At 38.4% G+C, this 22,866-nt stretch overlaps 2 protein-coding genes across 2 annotated transcripts in view; one reads left to right on the plus strand and one right to left on the minus strand.

The window, feature by feature from the left end:
* Positions 1 to 7,336: 7,336 nt before the first annotated feature.
* Positions 7,337 to 12,357, minus strand: LOC308658232 (gametocyte-specific factor 1-like; the record flags this gene model as incomplete). The annotated part of the gene is made up of 6 exons (XM_081310829.1): positions 7,337 to 7,350; positions 8,553 to 8,623; positions 9,800 to 9,866; positions 11,484 to 11,585; positions 11,734 to 11,854; positions 12,265 to 12,357. 6 exons carry the CDS (start codon positions 12,355 to 12,357, stop codon positions 7,337 to 7,339), a joined length of 468 nt encoding a protein of 155 aa, XP_081166955.1.
* A 4,911-nt stretch (positions 12,358 to 17,268) lies between these two features.
* Positions 17,269 to 22,866, plus strand: part of NCKAP1L (NCK associated protein 1 like) — a 50,330-nt gene continuing 44,732 nt past the window's right edge. The window contains exons 1-3 of the mRNA XM_081311916.1: positions 17,269 to 17,404; positions 18,695 to 18,805; positions 19,526 to 19,618. Of these exons, the coding sequence (XP_081168042.1) occupies positions 17,303 to 17,404; positions 18,695 to 18,805; positions 19,526 to 19,618 (306 nt within the window). The 5' untranslated portion in view covers positions 17,269 to 17,302. The remainder of the gene's footprint in view (positions 17,405 to 18,694; positions 18,806 to 19,525; positions 19,619 to 22,866) is intronic.

Consider the following 22,866-nt stretch of genomic DNA (forward strand, 5'->3'; position numbering starts at 1 on the left):
ATAAACAAGAGCCAAACTGTCTTTTGGTGGTGATTCTGATATAAAAATGCACCACACATTTATTCTTTCTACTTTTAAATGCTTTGTACATTCCTACATTCCTAGAAACATTCTACTTTATCTGAGATCCCTGCTGAGCTTTCTTTCATACTGGTCTTCAGTCAGGTTGATCATACTTGGAAAGGAAAAAAAACAATGAGACCAAGAAACTTATACAAGCTTCATTTTAGGAGCTAGTAAGACTTAATACCCCCAAAATAGAATCTAACTCTTGTTGGTTCTACCTGTGTGTATACTAGCATTTATCTCTAAATAATATATTTTTAAAATTAATATTTATAATTTAAAAATAAAGTCTATGGGCTAATAAGTGAGAAGATCTGTATTTTGGTCATTGAATGCCTTTGTGAGAAGAGTTTTTCCAGTTCTTAACACTAAAGGAATTCCAATAGTCTTTGAGAGTCTACAGAAGTTTTCACTATTTCAGAAACCTAATAAAACTTAAACACTTGGAACATTATGGCAGTTCCTCAAAAAATTGAAAAGAGAATTACCACATGATCCAGCAATACCACTTCTGGATATGTATCTTAAGGAAATGATATCAGCGTACAAAAGAGATATTTGCATACTTGTTTTTGTTGTGACACTATTCACAATAGCCAAGATATGTAATCAACATAGGTATCCATCAACCAATGAATGGCTAAAGAAAAAAATGTGCAGTGGAGAATTATGATTCAACTATAAAGAAGAGTGAAATCCTGGCATTTGCAGGAAAATGGATGGAACTGGAAGATATCATGTTAAGCACAATAAGCCAGATACAGAAAGACAAATATTGTATGTTGTCTCTCGTATGTGTAAACTAAACGACAACAACAAACTGTAAAAGATGACATGAAAGTGGAAGAGGGACTATTATGGTCTAGAAAGGGAGTGAGGGGAAAAGATAGGGAAGATGATCAAAGCTTGATATATGCATGCATGGAAATACATACAGTGAAACCCATTAATTTGTACAATTAATATGAGTTAATAATCATAAAAATTAGCTTTTCCAGCAGCCAGAGGAGGCTGAGACAGGAAGATTGTGAGTTCGAAGCCAGCCTCAGTGAGGCACTAAGCAACTCAGTGAGACCCTGTCTCTAAATAAAATACAAAAAAGGGCTGGGGATTTGGCTCAGTGATTAAGCACCTTGAGTTCAATCCCAGGTACCACCCCCCCCCAAAAAAAAAGAAATCAACTTTTGCTCATTAGAAAACTGAAATATTATCCAGGTGTGGTGGCATATACCTGTAATCCCAGCTACTTGGGAGACTGAAGCAGGAGGATTATACATTTTGAGGTCAACCTTAGCAACGTAGCAAGACTCTAATTCAAAATAAAACTTAAAAAAGGGATGGGGTTTTAGGTCAGTGGTAGAGTACCTCCCTAGCACGTGTGAGGCCTTGGGTTCAATCCTCAGTATAACTGCCCCCTCAAGACTAAATTATTCTATTTATTTGTTTCTGGCTTTAATTTTATCAACTAAGTCTTGATTTTCTCATCTAATTATGATTTCTGATTGGTAGTTAAGTGTATAATTCCAAGTAGACATTTGTAAAATCTTTGAAAACAAGGGATTATGGGGGGATGTAATAGGTGTTATTGGGGAGGATAGATTGGGAAATATTGCTTTAGAGGAAAATAAAAAGTTTGGATTGGTTATAACTGTTCAGGCAAAGTAGCAGGAAAGGTAGTGGAAGCCGATGAAAATTATAGTTCTAAAATTCCAATACTGCTCTTTGTCAGATCTGTTATTTTAAGGAACGTCAAATGTTTAAACACAGGTTCATTTTCTCTATGAACCTATCTTCTAAACTCTACTTGGGAGTCCTTACATTGTTTTTTTTTTTTTTTTTGGTAATATCTTTCTACCCTCCTCCCTCCCCTTGCCTTGTGCTGGTGGTTCTCAAAGTATGGTTCACAGTCCAGCAATATCAGCATCACTTGGGGACTTGAGGGAATGAAAATTCTTGCATATTATGGCAGATCTACTGAATCAGAAACTGGAGAACAAGATGCCCTTCAATCTGGGTTTGGATATCCAGTAGAGTTTGAGAACAATTGCCTTATACTGTAGTTGTTGACGTTGTTCCCTCATAGTAGACCTTGTTCCCTCATAGTAGTTTTTTTTTTAATTGAGGTGCGATGATAAATAAATTCTCTATATTTAAGTGTACAACATGGTGTTTTGATATAAATACACCTTATTCAATTATTCCCATAATCAAGCTAATTAACAAAACTACCATGGAACATAGTTACCTTTCTTTGGGTGTGGTGAGAATACTTGGAATCTATGCAGCAAATTCAGGCATACGAGTACATTGCTTATAGATCTCTAGAACTTACTGATCTCCTAACTGAATACTTGTAGGTTTTGACCAAGTATTCCCCATTTCCCCTATGCTATTATACTTCAAACAGTGTTGCAAATACAGTTGATACTTATTTGACTTGTGAACATATATTTTATCAGGAGCTGCAGTAAATGTAAGACATCACGTATCTTGTAAGAGAGTATGTGGAAAGAAGAGACTGAAATATTTTTTTCTATCCTTATACTATAGGTGCATGGAAAGCCTGCACAAAAAAGACCATAAAGTTTATATCAATCATAGGAGAGAGAAGGATGTGGAACCAATGGGATATGTTTTGGTACATATTTAGGACATGAGTAATGGACCTTTGCAATGTTTCACCCCACAGTTCACAGTGTGAATGGACGAGTGAAAAACCTTGAAACTTGATTTTAGGGAAGAAACTTTATAGCTGGAAAATCATATTACTATTCCATGAACATAACTTGCCTTAATAGGACTTTTTGGAAAAGAGAAACTGGTTACCAAGATATTTAAAATGTTGATTTATTCTGATAGAAAATATTTAGCCTGAGTATCAAGTCTCTTTGTACCTCATCATGTCTATATAGATTCTTCACATTCAGTGACCTTGTTTGTGGGCACATAATACATAGTCAAGATCATGTCTATCCTGGCGGGGTGGCTATATCAGTGGCTCAGAATTAGAGTCCCCTGGGTTCAATCCCCAGCCCAACAACAACAAAAAAGTATCATAAAAACCTTATAATTTAATAATAATAAGACATGACAAAAGGTTACATGGAGACAGAAGCTACCTGTTATGGAAGTGTGTGGGAATATTTAGGACTTTGGGGAACCTAGAGAGGCTTTGAGGCAATTACTTTTATTTATTTATTTATTTATTTATTTATTTATTTATTTATTTATTTATTTTTTAAAGAGAGAGAGAGAGAGAGAGAGAAGAGAATTTTATTTTTTTTAATATTTATTTTTTAGTTCTCGGCGGACACAACATCTTTGTTGGTATGTGTTGCTGAGGATCGAACCCGGGCTGCACGCACTCCGGGCGAGCGCGCTACCAGTTGAGCCACGTCCCCAGCCCGAGGCAATTACTTTTAAACTTTACTTTTCTCTCCATAAGTTTGTTTATTCATTCATTCATTAATTCATTCTGGTACTGGGGATTGAACTCCGGGATGCTTTACTGCTGAGCTAGATTCTTAACACTCCCCTCCTGTTTTGCTCAGGCTGGCCTTGAACTTGCAATTCTCCTGCCTCAGCCTCTTCAGTGGCTGGGATTATAGGTGTGTGCACTGTGTCCAGCTCTTATTTGGATTTTCTTAAAGCTTTAGCTGATTGTTATATGAGAAGCCCAAAAACGATATTTTAGCTTCTGTGTGCCTTCACCCGAGGACTCAAAACTTCTTAAAAAGTTTCAATAAATATATGGCACCTATATTTTGAATGCCACAACTCCCTATTAAGTGATGTTTTCTTTCTTAAGAGTGGGGTGACTAATTGGTTAGTCTGGTTGTCCCAGGACAAATATTTGTAGAGCTCTTTCATGCTCAAAAGCATAAAAATTAAAAAAAATTAAAATTAAATAAAAATAAAAAGCATTCTGGGTTTAGAAGAAAATTTATGTGGTGACCCTAATTAAGACTGGCCATTTAGGGGAAGATTTTTTATATTTGAAATATGATAAAGAATCTGGGGCTGGGGATGTGGCTCAAGCGGTAGCGCGCTCACCTGGCATGCGTGAGGCCCTGGTTCGATCCTCAGCACCACATACAAAGATGTTGTGTCCACTGAAAACTAAAAAATAAATATTAAAAAAATTCTCTCTCTCTCTCTCTCTCTAAAAAAAAAAAAAAAGAAAGAATCTGGGCTGGGGTTGTGGCTCAGTGGTAGAGTGCTTGCCTCACACATGTGAGGCACTGGGTTCAATCCTCAGCACCACATAAAAATAAAAGTAAAGGTGTTGTGTCCATCAACAACTAAAAAAAAAAAAAGAATCTGGGGCTGGGGTTGTAGCTCAGTAGTAGAGTGCTTACCTAGCACATGTGAGGCACTTGGTTTGATCCTCAGCATTGCATAAAAATAAAAAAAATAAAAGCATTGTGTCCATCTACAACTAAAATAATAAAAATAAAGACATCTGCTGCTATTGGGTCATCTTCTAAGGGAACTTTTTTTTTTTTAAATAGTTGTTAAATTGTACATTGCTGGTGGGACTGCAAATTGGTGCGGCCAATTTGGAAAGCAGTATGGAGATTTCTTGGAAAGCTGGGAATGGAACCACCATTTGACCCAGCTATTCCCCTTCTCGGTCTATTCCCTAAAGATCTAAAAAGAGCATACTACAGGGACACTGCTACATCGATGTTCATAGCAGCACAATTCACAATAGCAAGACTGTGGAACCAACCTAAGATGCCCTTCAATAGACGAATGGATAAAAAAAATGTGGCATTTATACACAATGGAGTATTACTCTGCATTAAAAAATGACAAAATCATAGAATTTGCAGGGAAATGGATGGCATTAGAGAAGATTATGCTAAGTGAAGCTAGCCAATCCCTAAAAAACAAATGCCAAATGTCTTCTTTGATATAAGGAGAGTAACTAAGAACAGAGTAGGGACGAAGAGCATGAGAAGAAGATTAACATTAAACAGGGATGAGAGGTGGGAGGGAAAGGGAGAGAGAAGGGAAATTGCATGGAAATGGAAGGAGACCCTCAGGGGTATACAAAATTACATACAAGAGGAAGTGAGGGGAAAGGGAAAAAAATACAAGGGGGAGAAATGAATTACAGTAGAGGGGGTAGAGAGAGAAGAGGGGAGGGGAGGGGAGGGGAGGGGGGATAGTAGAGGATAGGAAAGGCAGCAGAATACAACAGACACTAGTATGGCAATATGTAAATCAATGGATGTGTAATCGATGTGATTCTGCAATCTGTATATGGGGTAAAAATGGGAGTTCATAACCCACTTGAATCAAAGTGTGAAATATGATATATTAAGAACTATGTAATGTTTTGAACAACCAACAATAAAAATTAAAAAAAATAGTTGTTAAATACCAAAATATAATTAAAAAATTGAAAATGTGTAAGGCATTATTTAAGAAATGAGGACAAACTGGGTGTGGTGGTTTGAGCCTGTAGTTCCAACTACTCAGGAGGCCGAGATGGGAGGATAACTTGAACTCACATGAGTTCCAACCTGGGTAACATTGTGAGACCCTGCAAGGAAAAAAAGTGTTTATATTGTGTAAATTTAAGGGAGAAAGTCAGTAGCTCTCCTTTGTACACACCATACTAAGATGTACTAGATATTAAAAATGCCTAGTTTTCCTTTCCATTTTCTGCTTTAAATGGAGAGAAAAAAGATAATTTGAAAAGGATCTGGAAAATACTTGCATAAGGAAGAGCCTCCAGGCAGAAAATATTAATTTGATTGTAATGATTTTTTATTTTTGTGGGACTGGGGATTGAACACAGGGCCTTAACTATGCTAGGTACCATTAAGTGCATTGAGTTGGGTCTTCCTAAACTGCCCAGGCTGGCCTCAGACTTGTGATCCTTCTGCCTCAGCTCCACCCTTTCACCTCCATAGTAGCTGGGATTAAAGACATGAACCACTGCAGCATAACTTACTTTTAATTATAAATCTAAATATACTTCGAATAATTAGTAAACTAGAAAAAAAAGCTAGTGTTATGTTTAAAATTAGAGTTTAAGGGAAAGTGATTTCAGTCTGCCCTAACTTAGGTCTTGGCATTTGAATATCTATTAGGTATACACAGCACCAGGCTTGTTGTGTAGCAGATACAAAACACATGATTGTGACTTCCACTATGAATATTCATGGTAGGATTGAGGTTGGAGATACTTAACTGTCATGTTAAGAAGTCACTAAAGGGATGGGGATGTGGCTCAAGCGGTAGCGCGCTCGCCTGGCATGCGTGCGGCCCAGGTTCGATCCTCAGCACCACATACCAACAAAGATGTTGTGTCCGCCGAGAACTAAAAAAGTAAATATTAAAAATTCTCTCTCTCTCTCCTCTCACTCTCTCTTAAAAAAAAAAGTCACTAAAGACAGGGAAATTTTAAGTGAGAAATAAGAGTTGGACTTTTTAAAAAAGCTAGAACAGGGATTTAAATAGTTGAAGAGGAATGGGCAATATTTAAAAATGAACAGAGTGACAAAGAATAAGGCATATTAAGCCTGTAATCCTAGAGACTCAGCAGACTGAGGCAGGAGGATTGCGAGTAAATTTGAGATCAGCCTGAGCAACTTAAGGCCCTGTTCTCAAAATGAAAAGGGCTGGGGGCTAGGGATATAGATCAGTTGGCAGAGTGCTTGCTTTGCATGCACAAGGCCCTGGGTTCAATTCGCGCACGCAACACACACACACACACAAGTGGGCTGGGGTTGGAAATGTAGCAAATGTAGCTCAGAGGTAGGACACTCTGGGTTCCATTCTTTGAGTAAATTGACTTTAGGGAGATTGGAACATGGCTCCAAATCTATCTTCCTAACTACAATTGTTATAAAAACTATTCTTTAAGCAGCACAGAAGATTTGTATAGAGAGTCGGTTAAAGAAAGTTGGTCTACAGGGCATATAGTAAGTGACTTGGAGAAAAAAATTGGAGGATGAAGAACCTATATATGGAACAGCTTTTTAAACCCACAGGCTAACTGTATTTCCCTGCTAAGATAGGAAATGGGGAAATGAGCTCTGTTGCTGTTTGGTTGACAAATGAATGTGAAAACAAGGAAGAATAAGAAACCAAATGAAACTTGTCATTGGAAAAATATTCTTTATTTAAATAAATAAACATGTTAAGATGCCAATGACAATAGTTGTTTCCTAAAATTTGACAGTTAAGATTTCCCTAAAGTTAAAAAAAAACCTTAAAATTAAATCTTCTGTCTGCTGGCTCTTCAAGTTCTCCATCAGTTTTTCTGACCTGTAAGGAGAAAGATTGAAGTAGTGTCATTTTGATAATGCTTTTGTGGAGGATGTAAGCTTGAGGTATGTTAGTAGCATTTCAAATATATATATTTAGACAGTATATCCCCCCCCAAAAAAAAATTGAGGTCAGCCTGGGCAATTTAGCAAGGCCAAAATCTCATTTGAAGCCATCAGGACTTTCCCTGTATTCTATTGTGGGTAGAGGAAGGACTTATATAATATGATTTGTTTAAAAAAATTTTTTTTTCTTTTGGTTTGAATCCAGGGGCACTTAACCACTGAGCCACATCCCAAGTCTTTTTTATTTTTTAAATATTTATTTATTTATGCATTTTTTTTTTAGTTTTAGGTGGACACATTATTTTGTTTTTATGCTGTGATGAGGATTGAACCCACTACCTCTTGCATGCTAGGTGAGCGCTCTACCACTGAGCCACAACCCCAGTCCCTCTTTTTTATTTTTTGTTTTGAGACAGGGTCATGTTGTTTAGGGCCTCACTAAGTTGCTGAGGCTAGCTTTGAACTTGTAGTGTTCCTGCCTCAGCCTCCAGAGCTGCTGGGATTACAGGTGTGTGCCACCATGCCCAATTTGTTTAATTTTTTTTTAAAAGAAAGTTTGCTTAGTAATCTTTTTTTTCATATTTATTTTTTAGCTGTAGTTGGACACAATACATTTATTTTATTTATTTATATGTGGTGCTGTGGATCAAACCCAAGTTCTTGCACATGCTAGGCAAATGCTCTACCACTGAGCCAGAACCCCAGCCTAGTAATCTCTTTTAAATACAGAATACTTCCAATTTGTGTTGTCTTCCTTGCACAGGGGCCATGCTAATTTCCTCCATACCATTCCAATTTTAGTATATGTGCTGCCCAAGCCAGAACATGTCTAAGAATCTTTGAAGGTTTAGACTACAACATTAATGATTAGTAAAAACTCAGATATTAGGCTGGGCATTGTGGTACATGCCTGTAATCCCAGAGACTTAGCCAGGTGAGGCAGGAGAATCGGAAGTTTAAAGTCAGCCTCAGCAATTTAGTGAGGACCTGAGTGACTTGGCAAAACCCTGTCTCAAAACAAAAAGGGCTGGAGATGTGGTTGGGTGGTTAAGAGTCCTTGAGTTCAATCCCCACTACAAAAACAAAACAAAACAAAACAAAAACCCTTCTGATATTAGTCTAAAAAAGTTATTTTACCTTTTCTCCAGGATTTATAATTGTTGGGATCATTATCATTTGTAACTTCTTTTTTCAGGTCTCTTGGGTCACTGCAGGAAAAGACCATAAGTTATTTGGAAACCAGACTTAGTCTTTAGCCACCTAGAATTGGTTATCAAAGATAATTTTTATTAAGTCACAGAAATGATTGTTTGATTTTTTTGCTAACTTATGCTTTATATAGTTTCTTTTATTTTAAGAATTTTTTTGGGGGGGCTGGGGATGTGGCTCAAGCGGTAGTGTGCTCGCCTGGCATGCGTGCGACCCGGGTTCAATCCTCAGCACCACATACCAACAAAGATGTTGTGTCCGCCGAGAACTAAAAAATAAATATTAAAAATTCTCTCTCTCTCTCTCCCTCTCTCTCTCTCTCTCTCCTCTCTCACTCTCTCTTTTAAAAAAAAAATTTATGTTTTAGTTTTCGGCAGACACAACATCTTTGTTTGTATGTGGTGCTGAGGATTGAACCGGGCCGCACGCATGCCAGGCGAGCGTGCTACCGCTTGAGCCACATCCCCAGCCCTATATGGTTGGTCATTGGAAAAATATTCTTTATTTAAATAAATAAACATGTTAAGATACCAATGACAATAGTTGTTTCCTAAAATTTGACAGTTAAGATTTCCCTAAAGTTAAAAAAAAAAAAACCTTAAAATTAAATCTTCTGTCTCCTTCTCTTCTCCCTGTGCATGTGGTGGTAGCTCCACTAATGGCTCTTATAACATTTTTTTTCCTACTAGGAATTGGACCCAGGGGTGCTTTACCACTGTGTTACCTCCCAAGCCCTTTGTTATTTTAAGACAAGGTTTTGCTAAATTGCTGATGCTGGCTTTGAACTTGTGATCTTTCTGCCTTCAGCCTCTTGAGTAGTTGGGATTACAGGCATGTGCCACAGCACCTGGCTCCTTTAACTCTTGTTTGTGTTCTTCAAGTTAGTTTGGCTGGGGATCCTGACCTGGTTCATGTAGTGTATGTTTATTCTTTCCCACAGTTTAAGGAATTGTTTTTTTTTTTTTTTTCATCTTTTAATATATTACAGATTCCAGAATGTTGTATATGCAAGTCCATCATGTAACACAGTCCTAAGTGGTGCCATTGAGAAGGAATGGCAAGTACTCAGCCCACCAGATCCTTTAAGTTCACGAGTAGTCCACACTTAAGCATCTGCCACCTAATGGCCTCCCACTTCAGCTCTCTAATTAGATACTGAAAATATAGTTTCTTACCTTTCACAAACCAGCATTTTTGGAGTAAAAGTCTGAAGAACGAATGAAGGAGAATGATGCATGTTATCTAGAAAGAAGGAAAGGGAGAAGAAACAACACATGTAACTAGGCATTTTTGCATTGTTTGCAGCTTCCTTCCATAGTTGTTGCTGGGAAGTCACTACTCTGCCAGGGACCACATGCCCATCTCCCTTACATTTGGGTGTGATCACATCGATAGTTTTGCCAATGGAATATGAATTAAAGTATTTTACTCTAGGCTGAGGTGGCTAAAAGCAGTTGCACAGCAGGGCCAGGTGGCACACGCCTATGATCCCAGTGGCTCAAAAGGCTGAGGCAGGAGAATCGCAAGTTCAAAAGCCAGCCTCAGCAACTTAGCGAGACTCTGTCTCAAAATAAAAAGGCTGGGAATGTGACTCAGTGGGTAAGCACCCCTGGGTTCAATTAAAAAAAAAAAAATGCAGTTGCACTTTCTCCATGTTCCTTCTGTAGAAGATAAATGTGAAAGGTGACAGCCACAGATGAAAAGAGCCCATTGTCCTTGAATCGGTACCAAGTGAATGATTGTATTAGGATTTGCACAAGAAAACTTCTATTGTGTTAAGCCATGATATTTGCATGATTTGAAGTTTATATGTTATAGGAGGAGCTAGAATTACACTAACATACATTTTGAATTTTTTTTTCTTGGTGGTGATACAGATTGAACCCAGGGTCTTGCACATGCCAGAAAAGCACTCTGCTCCTCAGCTACATGTCTAGCTCCTATGTGATATTAAGGTGGAGGGCTGGAGTAGTGGTTCAGTGGTAGAGCACTTGTCTAGCATGTGTGGGACACTGGGTTTGATTCTCAGCACCACATTAAAAAAAAGTAAACAAAATAAAGGTATTGTGTCCATCTACAACTAAAAAATAAATATTAAAAAAATAAAGGTCCATCAACATCTAAAAAAATTTAAAAAATATTAAGGTTGATTGTGAGGCAGGCTTTTAAAGATGAGAAAGATGTGCTGGGAAGCAACTTTCTTTAAGGTCATAGCAGATAGCCAAATCTAGATCTAACTGAAAGCCAATGAAGTATGCATTATAATATGATGCATCTTGAGATACAAAATATCACTTGAAATAAATTTCAACCTTTCATATTACAAGTCTTAGTTTATACCAGTAAAGTTTTCTGTACACAGAAAAGTGACCAGATACTGCTAAAACAAAAACAAAAACAAAAACAAAAAACCAAAAAAAAACCCAAAAAAACTGTTAGGAGTGAATTTAGACTGGGTGTGGTGGCTCATGCCTGTAATCCCAGCAGCTTGGGTGTCTGAGGCAGGAGGATTGCCAGTTCAAATCCAACCTCAGCAAATTATCGAGGCCCTAACAACTTAGCAAGATCCTGTATCTAAATATAAAAAAAAGGAGTTGGGGAAGTGGCTGAATAGTTACATGTCACTGGGTTCAATCCCTGGTACACGAAAAAAAAAGTGTATTTAGATTTTACTTAGACTCCTTTTTACTGAGCTGCTTCTTTGGAGACAGGTGAAATTCTTAGATTTACTAATTTGATTGTTCTACTAAAGGATTTTGTGGAAAGATAATTAAGACTCAGGGCTGTGCCTGTTAGCTATCAAGGCCTTAGGGCTCAGGCCTCCTTCATAATTATGTTCACCGTTTTACCCTTCCTCACCTTCATTCCAGATATCAGTGTCAGGAATCTGATGGGCAGCATTAGAAGGTTTTTCATTTGGTTCCAAACTTGGAAAACTAACCTTTGGAAGATTAAATGGCTCTGAAATAAAGTAGACCAGAAATTACAGGAGTAGACACTCCTTTTGTTTTTTCACTCCTCTCATTTGTTTAAGGATTCCATAGCCATGGGGTTTGCAAAGCAATAGAACTTGATGTCTCTTCCCTATCCCCCCAAATAAAAAACTTACCGTCATCTACTGCAGTTCTTTCAGTACAGTTAGCCTCATGCTCCTTGAGCCTTTCAATTGGGACCACATGACAAGCATTATATTTGCAGTTAGCCATCTTTTTAGCTATCTTTGGATTTTTCTAGAAGGAAAAAATTCTTGTTAGGTTTTGCCTGCATTCTAATCTTTCTGGAAATGCTGAAGAGTTATCATGTTCCAACATTTAGACCTGGCAGGTACCACATATGGTTGGAAGCTGTAAGTTTTTTTTTTTTTTTTTTTTTTTTTTTTTTGTGCTGGGGATTGAACCCAGGGTCTCAGAGCATGCTAGGCAAGTACTCCACCACTGAACCACAGCTCCACCCTTTAAAAATTGCTTTATTTGGACACAAGATCTCCCTAAATTGTGATCTTCATACCTCAGCCTCCCAAGTAGCTGAGGTTATTAACATGTACCATCATGCCTGGCTTTAAAAATAATTTTTAAAAACTTAATATTCTGAGCTTATTTTTTCCATCTGGGGATTTACAGTTCTTACTAGGAAAACTTACCTTTTTGCATGATGCTAGATGGTACTGTAACCTGCTGGCTGGCATCCTGTGGTTCGGGACATAAGGACATGTTTTTAAGTCTTCTGGCTCCATGAGGCCTAAATGGCAGGAACAATGGGTTAGCAAAGACAAGACTGACATTTAAGATCAAGCAGTCTTGATATAGGCCTTTTTTTTTTTAAATTCTCAAAAGTGATATGAGAGATATTGGTCTCTCAGGATTTTATTTTTTTTTTTTTTGGAGAGAGAGAGAGAGAGAGAGAGAGAGAGAGAGAGAGAGAGAGAGAGAGAGAGAGAGAATTTTTAATATTTATTTTTTAGTTTTTGGCGGACACAATATCTTTGTTTGTATGTGGTGCTGAGGATCGAACCCGGGGCACACACACCAGGCGAGGGTGCTACCGCTTGAGCCACATCCCCAGCCCAGGTCTCTCAGGTCTTACCTATGAAAGTTTGAATTCTAAACCAATAGCCTAGCCAATTAGACAATAGGGGAAAGGTCTCCGTTTCCATGCCTTAGAAGACCAAAAATTAACATCTTTAACACTTTAAAATGTGAGTATCAGAGAAAGCAAGGCTGGGGCAGCTGGTTCCTTTTCTGTTCATTATTGCTCCCTTCTCTTTCTTCTCCAATTTATCACAACTGAGCTCTTTGTCAGGAAAGGATGCTAATTTTCAAGTCAGCAAAGCACTTTTGGGAGAAAGAATCAGAAGAATGAATAATACTATGGTGAAGTCTAGGTTACTTTGTAACTACCTGAGAATGCCAGTCTGAAATCTCTAAAGTTTTAGATATTAACACATGAAGACTCCTAGAAGTGTACTAAAAATATACCATCTCAAATCCGCTGCATTTTGTTGCCAATAGGAGGCCAACTTTCCCCTATGGCTAGCTGTCTTTAGCTATCCTAGCAGACATTAATTTCATTTCAAGGACTTCCAAGTTTCCAGGCAACAGCTAAATCTGAGATTTCTGCAAAGCAGGGATGTATAGTTTGATAGGGGGGATAAAAGATCAAGGCAGACTGGCATAAGCACTAGGGATAGAAAAATGCCCCAGAATAGCCCATTTCAGTTCTGCTGTGCACCATGCCCAGGGCACAGATAAAGGGCACAGAGATAGACTGTTAAATGTCAGATTTTCCTGAGGGCATTTTTGTGATCAAATGCAGGGATTTAGATTCGGGTAGCTTTCAGGAAACCAAGCCAGGTAGTTCTTTAAAGCTTTCACTGCATAGTAATTATTATATTAAAGCCATGAACAATCATAGTGAACTGACTTTCTTAAAAAAAAAAATCAAGGCTGTGGTATATAACCCAATATTGTATACATTTTTTGTTGTTGTTTTGTGGTGCCGGGGTTTGAACCAAAAATCATGCATCTTTATATTCTTAAAGATAAAGGAAAAGGGGCTTAATATTTAGATGTAGTCATTAGACAGCCCCAAATCCTTATTTTAGCTAGCAACCTAGAAAAGTATGATTTGACCAGCCTGGTAAGTATGGTCTTGATAAACAGACTTGCTTCAGAATAGACAGTGACAATTGGTGATGTTGGATGGTACACCTAATGGTTGAAAGCCAAATGTCCCATGCAGGGATGCCAAGACTATGATGGAAGTCATTTGGCTTAACTCAGGTCAGACTTGGCAAGAGAATTTCAACCTGAAATTTACAACTGAACCTGGCCCAAAGGGTCTTGAGACCTACCTTATTCTCAAACTAGTGTCTCTCAAGAATCCCAAGAGGAGTGTCACTAAAAGAGAAAGACAATCTTTCTGTAAGGCACATAAGGTGAACAGCTGAGGTTTGAGGAAAGGGAAAGCATAATACCTTCCAGTCAATGGTGCGAATCGATGTGCCTTTTAAGCCTTCTGTTTAGTTCCCCTTCTCCCACTGTAGGTTCTATGGTTTCTCAGAAGTTTGGAAGGTCTTGATGTCACAGTGAAGCCTTACAGAAGTGATTCTCGATCTCGTTGTGCATGAGAATCACTGAGTAGTTTTAAAGTGACAGATCCTTTGATGCCACTCCAGAACTATTGGATCAGAATCTCATGAGTAGAGCCTGGCTGAGCGTGGCTTTAAAAAGGGTTCGGTTCCGAAGGGGATTCTGGTTTGCAGCCAGGGTTACTAGGCCTTCATCTGCAGTACTTATATACCTTTAGAAGGGCTCCTCCAGCTCACAGGAGGAACTGCTGAATAATCTTTCCGACAAAGTTTCTTTGAAGACTACCAATTGGCATAATTAGCCCATCTTTAAACCTGGCCTTTTTCCTTATAAAGCAACTAACAGAACTCCACAAAAAATAATATGAGAAGCTCACCACAAACTCAAAAATCAAAATTTTAATTTATTGTTTGCATACCTACTGCAATGTGCTGGAGCTTGAGCCAAATGCTTACATTTGCCAAATTATTTAATCACTTCCACAGTTGTATGGGATTATCACCATTTTATAGATTAGGAAACCACTCAGGGATGATAGCCTAAAGTTACAAAGCAAAGCACTAAAAATACCCATCACATAGTGAATAACTAGGTTATATCACTTTGCTTGCACTATTTAATAGACATAATAGACCCATAAGATAAGAACTATTATCAATATCATCTCTATTTTACATGCAGGGAACCTGAGTTTGCTGGTAAATGATCAGACTGGAACAAGAACTCAAGCTACCTGGTTCCAGAACCTGGGCTCTTAGCCTCCGTGTCATAAGGCTCAGCCCATTGTACTCAACTATGTTTGAGCCCAATTCTGACTGACAGCAAAATGTAGACTTCTCCTATATACCAAGTACAGGAGACTAAATTTTTCCAGGCTCCAGGAATCTTTCACTTTCATTGGGGAGGCAGTGTAATATAAAATGAACAATTAAAGTCAGAACCTGATTTAGGTGTGAAGGATATAATATAGATCAAGTGCTATTGGAGTTCAGCAAGGGCTGGAGCTGGGACTATTGAGCTAGATCCTGAAGAATAAACAAGATTGTCTTGGTATGGTGAGTCGTCAACCAAATTTTTGGATAAAGAAATGCAAGTGAGAAAGAACCAATAGAACAATACTGACCCACAGAAGGCTGGCACTCTGCTGTTGTTCAGTGGCCTACATGTTAGCATCTTACAACCTGCCCTTTATTCTTCCTTATCAAGATAAAAAACAAGGGCTGGGGATGTGGCTCAAGCTGTAGCGCGATCGCCTGGCATGCTTGTGGCCCGGGTTTGATCCTCAGCACCACATACCAACAAAGATGTTGTGTCCGCCGAGAACTAAAAAATAAAATATTAAAAATTCTCTCTCTCTCTCTCTCCTCTCTCACTCTCTCTTTAAAAAAAAAAAGATAAAAAACAAATAGAAGTTCCACAAATGTCTTCAGTAGAAACTGGGTTTTGTTTGATAACAGCAGGTGACGCAAATCTTCAGGGCCAATATTACATTATACCAGGCCTGCTGTTAAATATACTGGAAGATAGATTCTTTTTGCATAACATTCAAAGTCTCATAGTTGGGTATGGGGGCTCCTGCCTGTAATCTCAGTGACTAGGAAGCTGAGGCAGGAGGATTGTAAATTCAAGGCCAGCCTCAAAAATTTAATGAGGCACTAAGCGACTTAGGGAGACCCTGTCTCAAAATAAAAAAAATAAAAAGGGCTGGGAATGTGGTTCAGTGCTTAAGTGTCCCTGGGTTCAATCTCCAGTACCAAAAGACCCCAAAACAAACAAATAAAAAAACAAAAACAACAACAAAAAACAAAGTCTCCCTTAGAGATGTTTGAAATTTAACATGTTAAGCATTGCCATCTTTCTGTTTATTTAAAGAAGAAATTCTCTTGGGAGAAAACATGTTAAATTTCTAAATAATAATGTTGATCATCTCTCTTTTTTTCTTACCCCCAGGATTTATTGGCTCTCTCATAGAACCACCAATCAGAACCTGACAGGGGTTGATCTTGGTTTCTTAAACACCTTTAAGTATCACTGTACTACAACTGTGGTTCTCAAACTTGAGGGTGCATTGGAATCACCTGCAGTGTTGTTCAACTAGTGCTGAACCCACTCCAGAGTTTTGAGTTTAGTAGATCAGAAAATTTGCATGTCTAACAAGTTTCTAGCAGATGCTGATGCTGCTGGATCACCCTTTGGGAATGTACTAGAGCCTTGTGAAGGATATAAAGAATATTAGGTACAATTTCTGTCATTAAGAAGCATATGATGTAGTTGGGAGAGATTAGACAAAATTAACAAGAAATATTTTGTGTATATATATATATGTGTGTGTGTGTGTGTGTGTGTGTGTACACACACAATGTAATACAATATAATATTTTACATTGAATGGTGTAGCTAGGGGGAGATAGGATTTGACCTGGGTCCTAAAATCTGATAGTGCCCAAGGTTCAATAAAAAATAACAGAGTCTTTTTTTTTTTTTTTTTTTTTTGGATACCAGGGATTGAACCCGGGGCACATAACCGTTGAACCACATCCTCAGCCCTTTTTATTTTTTATTTTACTAAATTCCTGAGACTGTTCTTGAACTTGTGATCCTCTTGCTCAGTTTCTCCAGTTGTTGGGATTGCAGGTGGGTGCCACCACGCCTGGCTTAGAGCCATTATTGATGGGATATAAAAGAGGGACAGTGTAGAGGCGTGTGGGGTGGGGTAGTAGGTACTTCTTAATGTGGTGTAGGGCTTTTTCTAGGACTCTTATGGAGGAGTAAACCCAAAAAGATTGGTGCCACACTGTGAAGGGCCTTGAAAATCTGTCCCTTTCCCCAGCCTCCACCCACTTCACTGCCTTACCAAAAGAGGAAGTGTCCTCTGCTGAGTGTGCAAGAGGAAGAGCAAGAAGGCTCTGAGGGCCTAAGAGCCATTATAACTGCTTTCACCCATCAGCCAATTGCAGAGGCAACAGGAAGACGGGCGCACCAACCAGGCTGGGTCCTTCCGCCCAGAGGGAGGGTGTCACCACACAAGCTGAAAGTATTTGGGGAGATCAGGCGTTCCTTTTCAGATGCTCGTCTCTCTCAGAGGCCATCATGTCTTTGACCTCTGCTTACCAGCATAAATTAGCGGAGAAGCTCACCATCCTAAATGATCGAGGTCAGGGGGTTCTCATCCGTATGTACAACATCAAGAAGGTAGGCAAGAGATGGAACTGGTGCTACTGACTCGGGCAGTAGTAGGGCGGGGAAGCCTTAGGCCAGAAGGTCCAGCGGTTAGATCCCCTCCTCTTACTGCTTTGACTGGCGTTCATCTACCCAGATGCTGTAGGCCAGTTCAGGGAGGCAGAAGGGGGCTTTCTTTCAAGCTTTCCCATTTCTAGGTATGATTCTCACTCCAGTGAAAGGACCTGCTTTGCCCTGGGGCTGAGGGTACAGGTTGGGGTGGGGGTGGTAGGGAGAATAATTCTGTTCTGAGTGATTTATATAAAGATCTGAGGTTTAGAATTTTGGGCCTTATTATTTGTTGTTGACCCCTCACACTCCAAGGAGATCTTAAGGTGGGACTCTGGCAAACACTTTTTTTGTGGAAGCATTTCCCTAAAAGGAAAAAAAGTAAATAGATAAAAAAAGGGATAGGTGATTTCCAAGGTGCTTTGGGGGCAATTCATGCTCTGTTTGTCTGTGTGAGTGCTTAGGATAGGAAGTGTGGTACTGGGAGAAGCTGATGGTGAGCCAGGGCCTGGTTAAGCCAAAGGCAGAAAAGAGATAAAAGAAGGGGCATTGAGCTGGGCACCGTGCCCTTTGCCTGTAATCCAGTGACTCTGGGGGCTGAGGCAAGAGGATTGCAAGTTAGAAGTCAGTCTGGGCAATTTAGTGAGACTGTCTCAAAATGGAAATAAAAAGGTCTGGGGGTGTAGTTCAGTGGTAAGGCGCTACTGGGTTCAGTCCCCAGTGCCAAAACAAACAACAACCTGAAAAAAAAAGGGGTGGGGGTAAATGTGGGAAGTTCCTGGAAGAGAAAATTGTGGGAGGGAGGGTACTTCTGTACATTTTAATACAACAAATCACCAGAAACACAGATTCTGAGTCCTCTAGTCTCCTATAAATGTCCTCTGGATAAGATTCTAATATAATGGACACAACCGTGACAATGAGTCTCCACAAAGCGTAACTCCTGAGCAGCTGGTTCTCTCATGCCTTCCGGATTCAGTTGAGGGGCGGGGAAACTGCTTCCTCTTTGTGCTGGAAACAGTAAATGTTAAGCTTTACCTAGCAAGACAAGATCCCAGGTTGTTTATTAAGATCTGAGATAGTTGGCTTAATGTCTTAGAACATGCTCACGACTTACTCACCTGCTTTTATAATTAATTGTTGGATTGCCATTTCCTAAAAGAGATTATGAGAATCAATGATGCAGGAAGACGTGTGTTTCCAAGGGGCAGGAGAAAGGGTAACGTATTGGTATTGCGTGGTTTATCTGTGCAGACTTGTTCAGACCCCAAATCCAAACCACCTTTCTTACTGGACAAGACCATGGAATCGTCTCTCAAGTACATCAACAAGAAATTTCCCAACATAGATGTCCGAAACAGCACGGTGAGCACTTGGTCCTGATTTCCCCTTCTCTGATTTCAGAGAAACTCCACACTGGGCTCAGATTCTGTCTTTTGACTGTTTCTCTACAAACTTGGCAGGGGATGGAGTAGCCCCTTTTGTTTTTCTAGGCTCAACCACAGGGCTTCAGGTTGTTGTAAAGCTTTAGGTCTCTAGGACTTTGAGATAAGATGGGAGTCCTCCAGGTTGAACTGGAGCAAAGCATCACCCCTTTCTCCTTGAGAAGATTCATGAGAACACTTTGCACTTGGGAGAACAAGGCAGCTCTACCCACCCAACAGGGTGCAATATTTTATTGTTGTTTCCGTTTCCCACTCAATATTTCCTTGCTGCTTAGAGTTATGTATGCATCTAGTGGAATATCCCCCACTTTTCCTTTATTGAACGTTAGCCCTAGATTTTTCACCCATATTACCTGTGGTATCTTCTTATTCTGCTTCTTTTGTCTTTGACATAAATAGTAAATCTCTTCAGCTGAAAGGGACCTTGAAATTTCTTCTCATTTAACCCTCTGTATCACGTCAGGTTCAAATAAAACCATCCTACCTAGAGAGTCTCTTTTCAAAGACTTGGAGAGCAGTGGAGACTTTCTAATTTCTCTGTCCTGGTTAATTCAACCCAATGTTTAGGTATTACTCCTTGAGTTACTTTGATCAATTTTCTTCTTAGTTTGCATTTTTCTTTGTTTTGTTTTTCTCCCAGCAACATTTAGGACCAGTACATCGGGAAAAAGCTGAGATAACTAGATTCCTCATCAACTACTACCAGTCATTTGTGGATGTCATGGAATTTCGGGTGAGCTCTCTTAAGCCCAAGTCCCCAACATAGGCACAGTCTTTCAGAGGCTATACCTTCCTTATTAAATGTTCATTTATGTTGCTTAATACAAGTTCTTGAGAAAACAGGAGAGAGAGAGAAAGAGAGAGAGAGAGAGAGAGAGAGAGAGACTCTGATATGGAAAGATATCTAAGTTGTATTGTTAAATGAAAGCAAATTGCAAAATAGCGTATGACATATCATATCTGTATTGTAAAAGATACATAAATTTGCTGGGCACGGTGGCGCACGTCTGTAATCCAGCAGCTCAAGAGGCTGAGACAGGAAGATTGTGAGTTCAAAGCAGCCTCAGCAAAAAGCGAGATGCTAAGCAACTCGGTGAGAACCTGTCTCTAAATAAAATAAAAAATAGAACTGGGAAGGCTGGGATTGTGGCTCAGCGGTAGAGTGCTTGCCTTGAACGTGGGAGACCCTGGGTTCGAGCCTCAGCACCACATAAAAATAATAAGTGACATAAAGGTGTTGTGTCCAACTACAACTACAAAATAAAATATAAAAAAAAATATGGCTGGGGATATGGCTCAGTGGTAGAGTGCCCCGATCAATCCTGGTACACTCCCCCAAAAAAGATACATAAACTTTTATGCACATTACTCTTTGTATTTACACAGGAAAGAGTTGGAATATTAGACATTAAACTGTTAAAAGTAACTGTCTGGGGCTGGGGTTGTAGCTCAGCGGTAGAGTGCTCACCTAGCACATGCGAGGCTCTGGGTTTGATTCTCAGCACCACATAAAAATAAATAAATTAAAGGCATTGTGTCCAACTACACTTAAAAAATAAATATTAAAAAGTAACTATCTTTGGAGATGTATTATGATTGGCTTCAATTTACTAAACCATACTTTAAATTTTTTTCCATTTTTTTCTTTAAATTTTTTTGTTTTAATTAGTTATACATAACAGTAGAATGCACTTATGCACTTTGATATACACAGATGGTATATAATTTCTCATTTTTTGATTGTACATGTTGTAGAATCACATTGGTCATGCAATCATATATATAAATAATGTCTGTTTCATTCTACTATCTTTCCACATATCCCCTTCCCTCTCCTCCCTTCACTTCCCTCTATCTAATCTAAGGTAACTCTATTCTTCCTTAGTCTCCCCACTCCACCCCACTGACACTTATTGTGAATTAGCATCCACATATTAGAGAAAACATTTGGCCTTTGGTTTTTTGGGATGGCTTATTTTGCTAAGCATGATATTCTCCAACTCTGTCCATTTACCAGCAAATGCCATAATCTCATTCTTCTTTAAAGCTGAGTAATATTCTATTGAATATACATACCACATTTTCTTTATTCATTCATCTATTGAAGGACACCTAGGTTGGTTCCATAGTTTAGCTATTGTGAATTGAGCTGTGACTGTGTTACTGTAGTATGCTGATTTTAAGTTCTTTGTGTGTAAGCTGAGAAGTGGGATAGCTGGGTCAAATGGTGGTTCCATTCCAAGTTTTCTGAGGAATCTCCATACTGCTTTCCATAGTGGTTGTACCAATTTGCAGTCTCACCAGCAATATATGAGTATACCTTTTTTTCCCCATCCTTGCCAACATTTATTGTTGCCTGTATTCTTGATGATTGCCATTCTGACTGGAGTGAGATGAAATCTTAGTGTGGTTTTGATTTGTATTTCTCTAGTTGCTAAAAATTTTTTATTGTAATACATAGGACATAAAATTTATCCTCTTAACTGTTTTTAAGTATACAGTTCAATGCTATTAAATACGTTCATAATGTGGTACAATCATTCTATTCATGTTGTAAAACTGAAACTCTACACACTTTACACAATAACTGTTCATCTTCCCTGTCCCTCAGGCCCTGGAGACTACAATTCTACTTTCTGATTCTATTATTTTCACTACTCTAAGTGTTTTATGTAAGTGGTATTTTTGTCTTCTTGTGACTGGCTTGTTTCACTTGGCAGAATGTTCTGAAGTTTCATCCATGTTGTAGCATATTGAAGAACTTCCTTCCTTTTTAAGACTGAGTAGTATCTTGTTGTATAGATAAGCTGCATTTTGCCATCCATGCATAAATGGATACCCCCGTGTTTTAGTTGTTGTGAATAATGCTGCTATCAACATGGATGTTCAACTATCTCTTTGAGATCTTGTTTTTAATTCTCTCAGGTATATACCCAGAGGTGGAATTGCTAGATTATATGGTAATTCTATTTTTAATTTTTTGAGGAACTGCCCTCCTGTTTTCTACTGTGGCTATACCATTTTGTATTCCATTAACAGTGCACAAGGGTTATAATTTCTCCACATTTTTGCCAACGATTGTTATTCTCTGTTTTTTGGGTGTGAGATATTACCTCACTTTTTATTTTTCGTGGTGGTAGGCCTTGAACCCAGGCCCTCTACCTACTGAGCTACTTACCTAGCCTCATTGTAGTTCTGATTTGAATTTTGTTAATAATTAATGATGTTGAGCATTTTCTTATGTTCTTATTGGCTTCTTATGTTCTTGTATGTCTTCTTTGGAAAAATGTCTATGTCCTTTGCCTGTTTGTTTTGCCTTTTGAGTTTTAGTAGTTTTCTATAGAAATTATATATTTTTTAATATTCATTGAATTTTAAAACACTAAATTATTTTCCATCAATATTTTATTACAAACCTACTAAAAATTCCAAGAGTAGTATAGGTTGACCATCTTTAGTCTGTGAATCTAAATTCTGAAATGTTTGAAAATCTGAAAAATTTTGAGCACTGATGTGTGTGTCTACCACAAGTGGGAAATTCCATATCTGTCCTCATGTGACTGGGAGTGATCAAAACTCAAGTACATTTTTACAAAGTAAGAATATTGTATAAAGTTACCTTCAGGCTACGTGAATAAGTTATACATGAAACATAAATGAATATTGTGCTTAGCTTTGGGTCTTATCTTCAAGATATCTTACATGTGTATACTGGTATATTCAAATTAAGAAAAGGTGAAATATGAAACACTTTTGATTCTAAGCTTCTTGGATAATATATTCAACCTGTGCAAAGATCTCCTAATTACTAGTATCTTGTTGCATTTGATTATCACTCTATTTTTTTCTGAACCATTTGAGTTAGTAGCAAATATCATGACATTTCCTTCCCCAAATATTTTAGCTATCTTTGCTATAGACTAAGGATAAGAATATTTTCTTACATAATTCTAATACAACTTTCATACTCAGGAAATGTAC

This window comes from Spermophilus citellus (genome assembly GCF_964194105.1).
Source record: "Spermophilus citellus genome assembly, chromosome: 10".
In the NCBI taxonomy this organism is placed as follows: domain Eukaryota; kingdom Metazoa; phylum Chordata; class Mammalia; order Rodentia; family Sciuridae; genus Spermophilus; species Spermophilus citellus.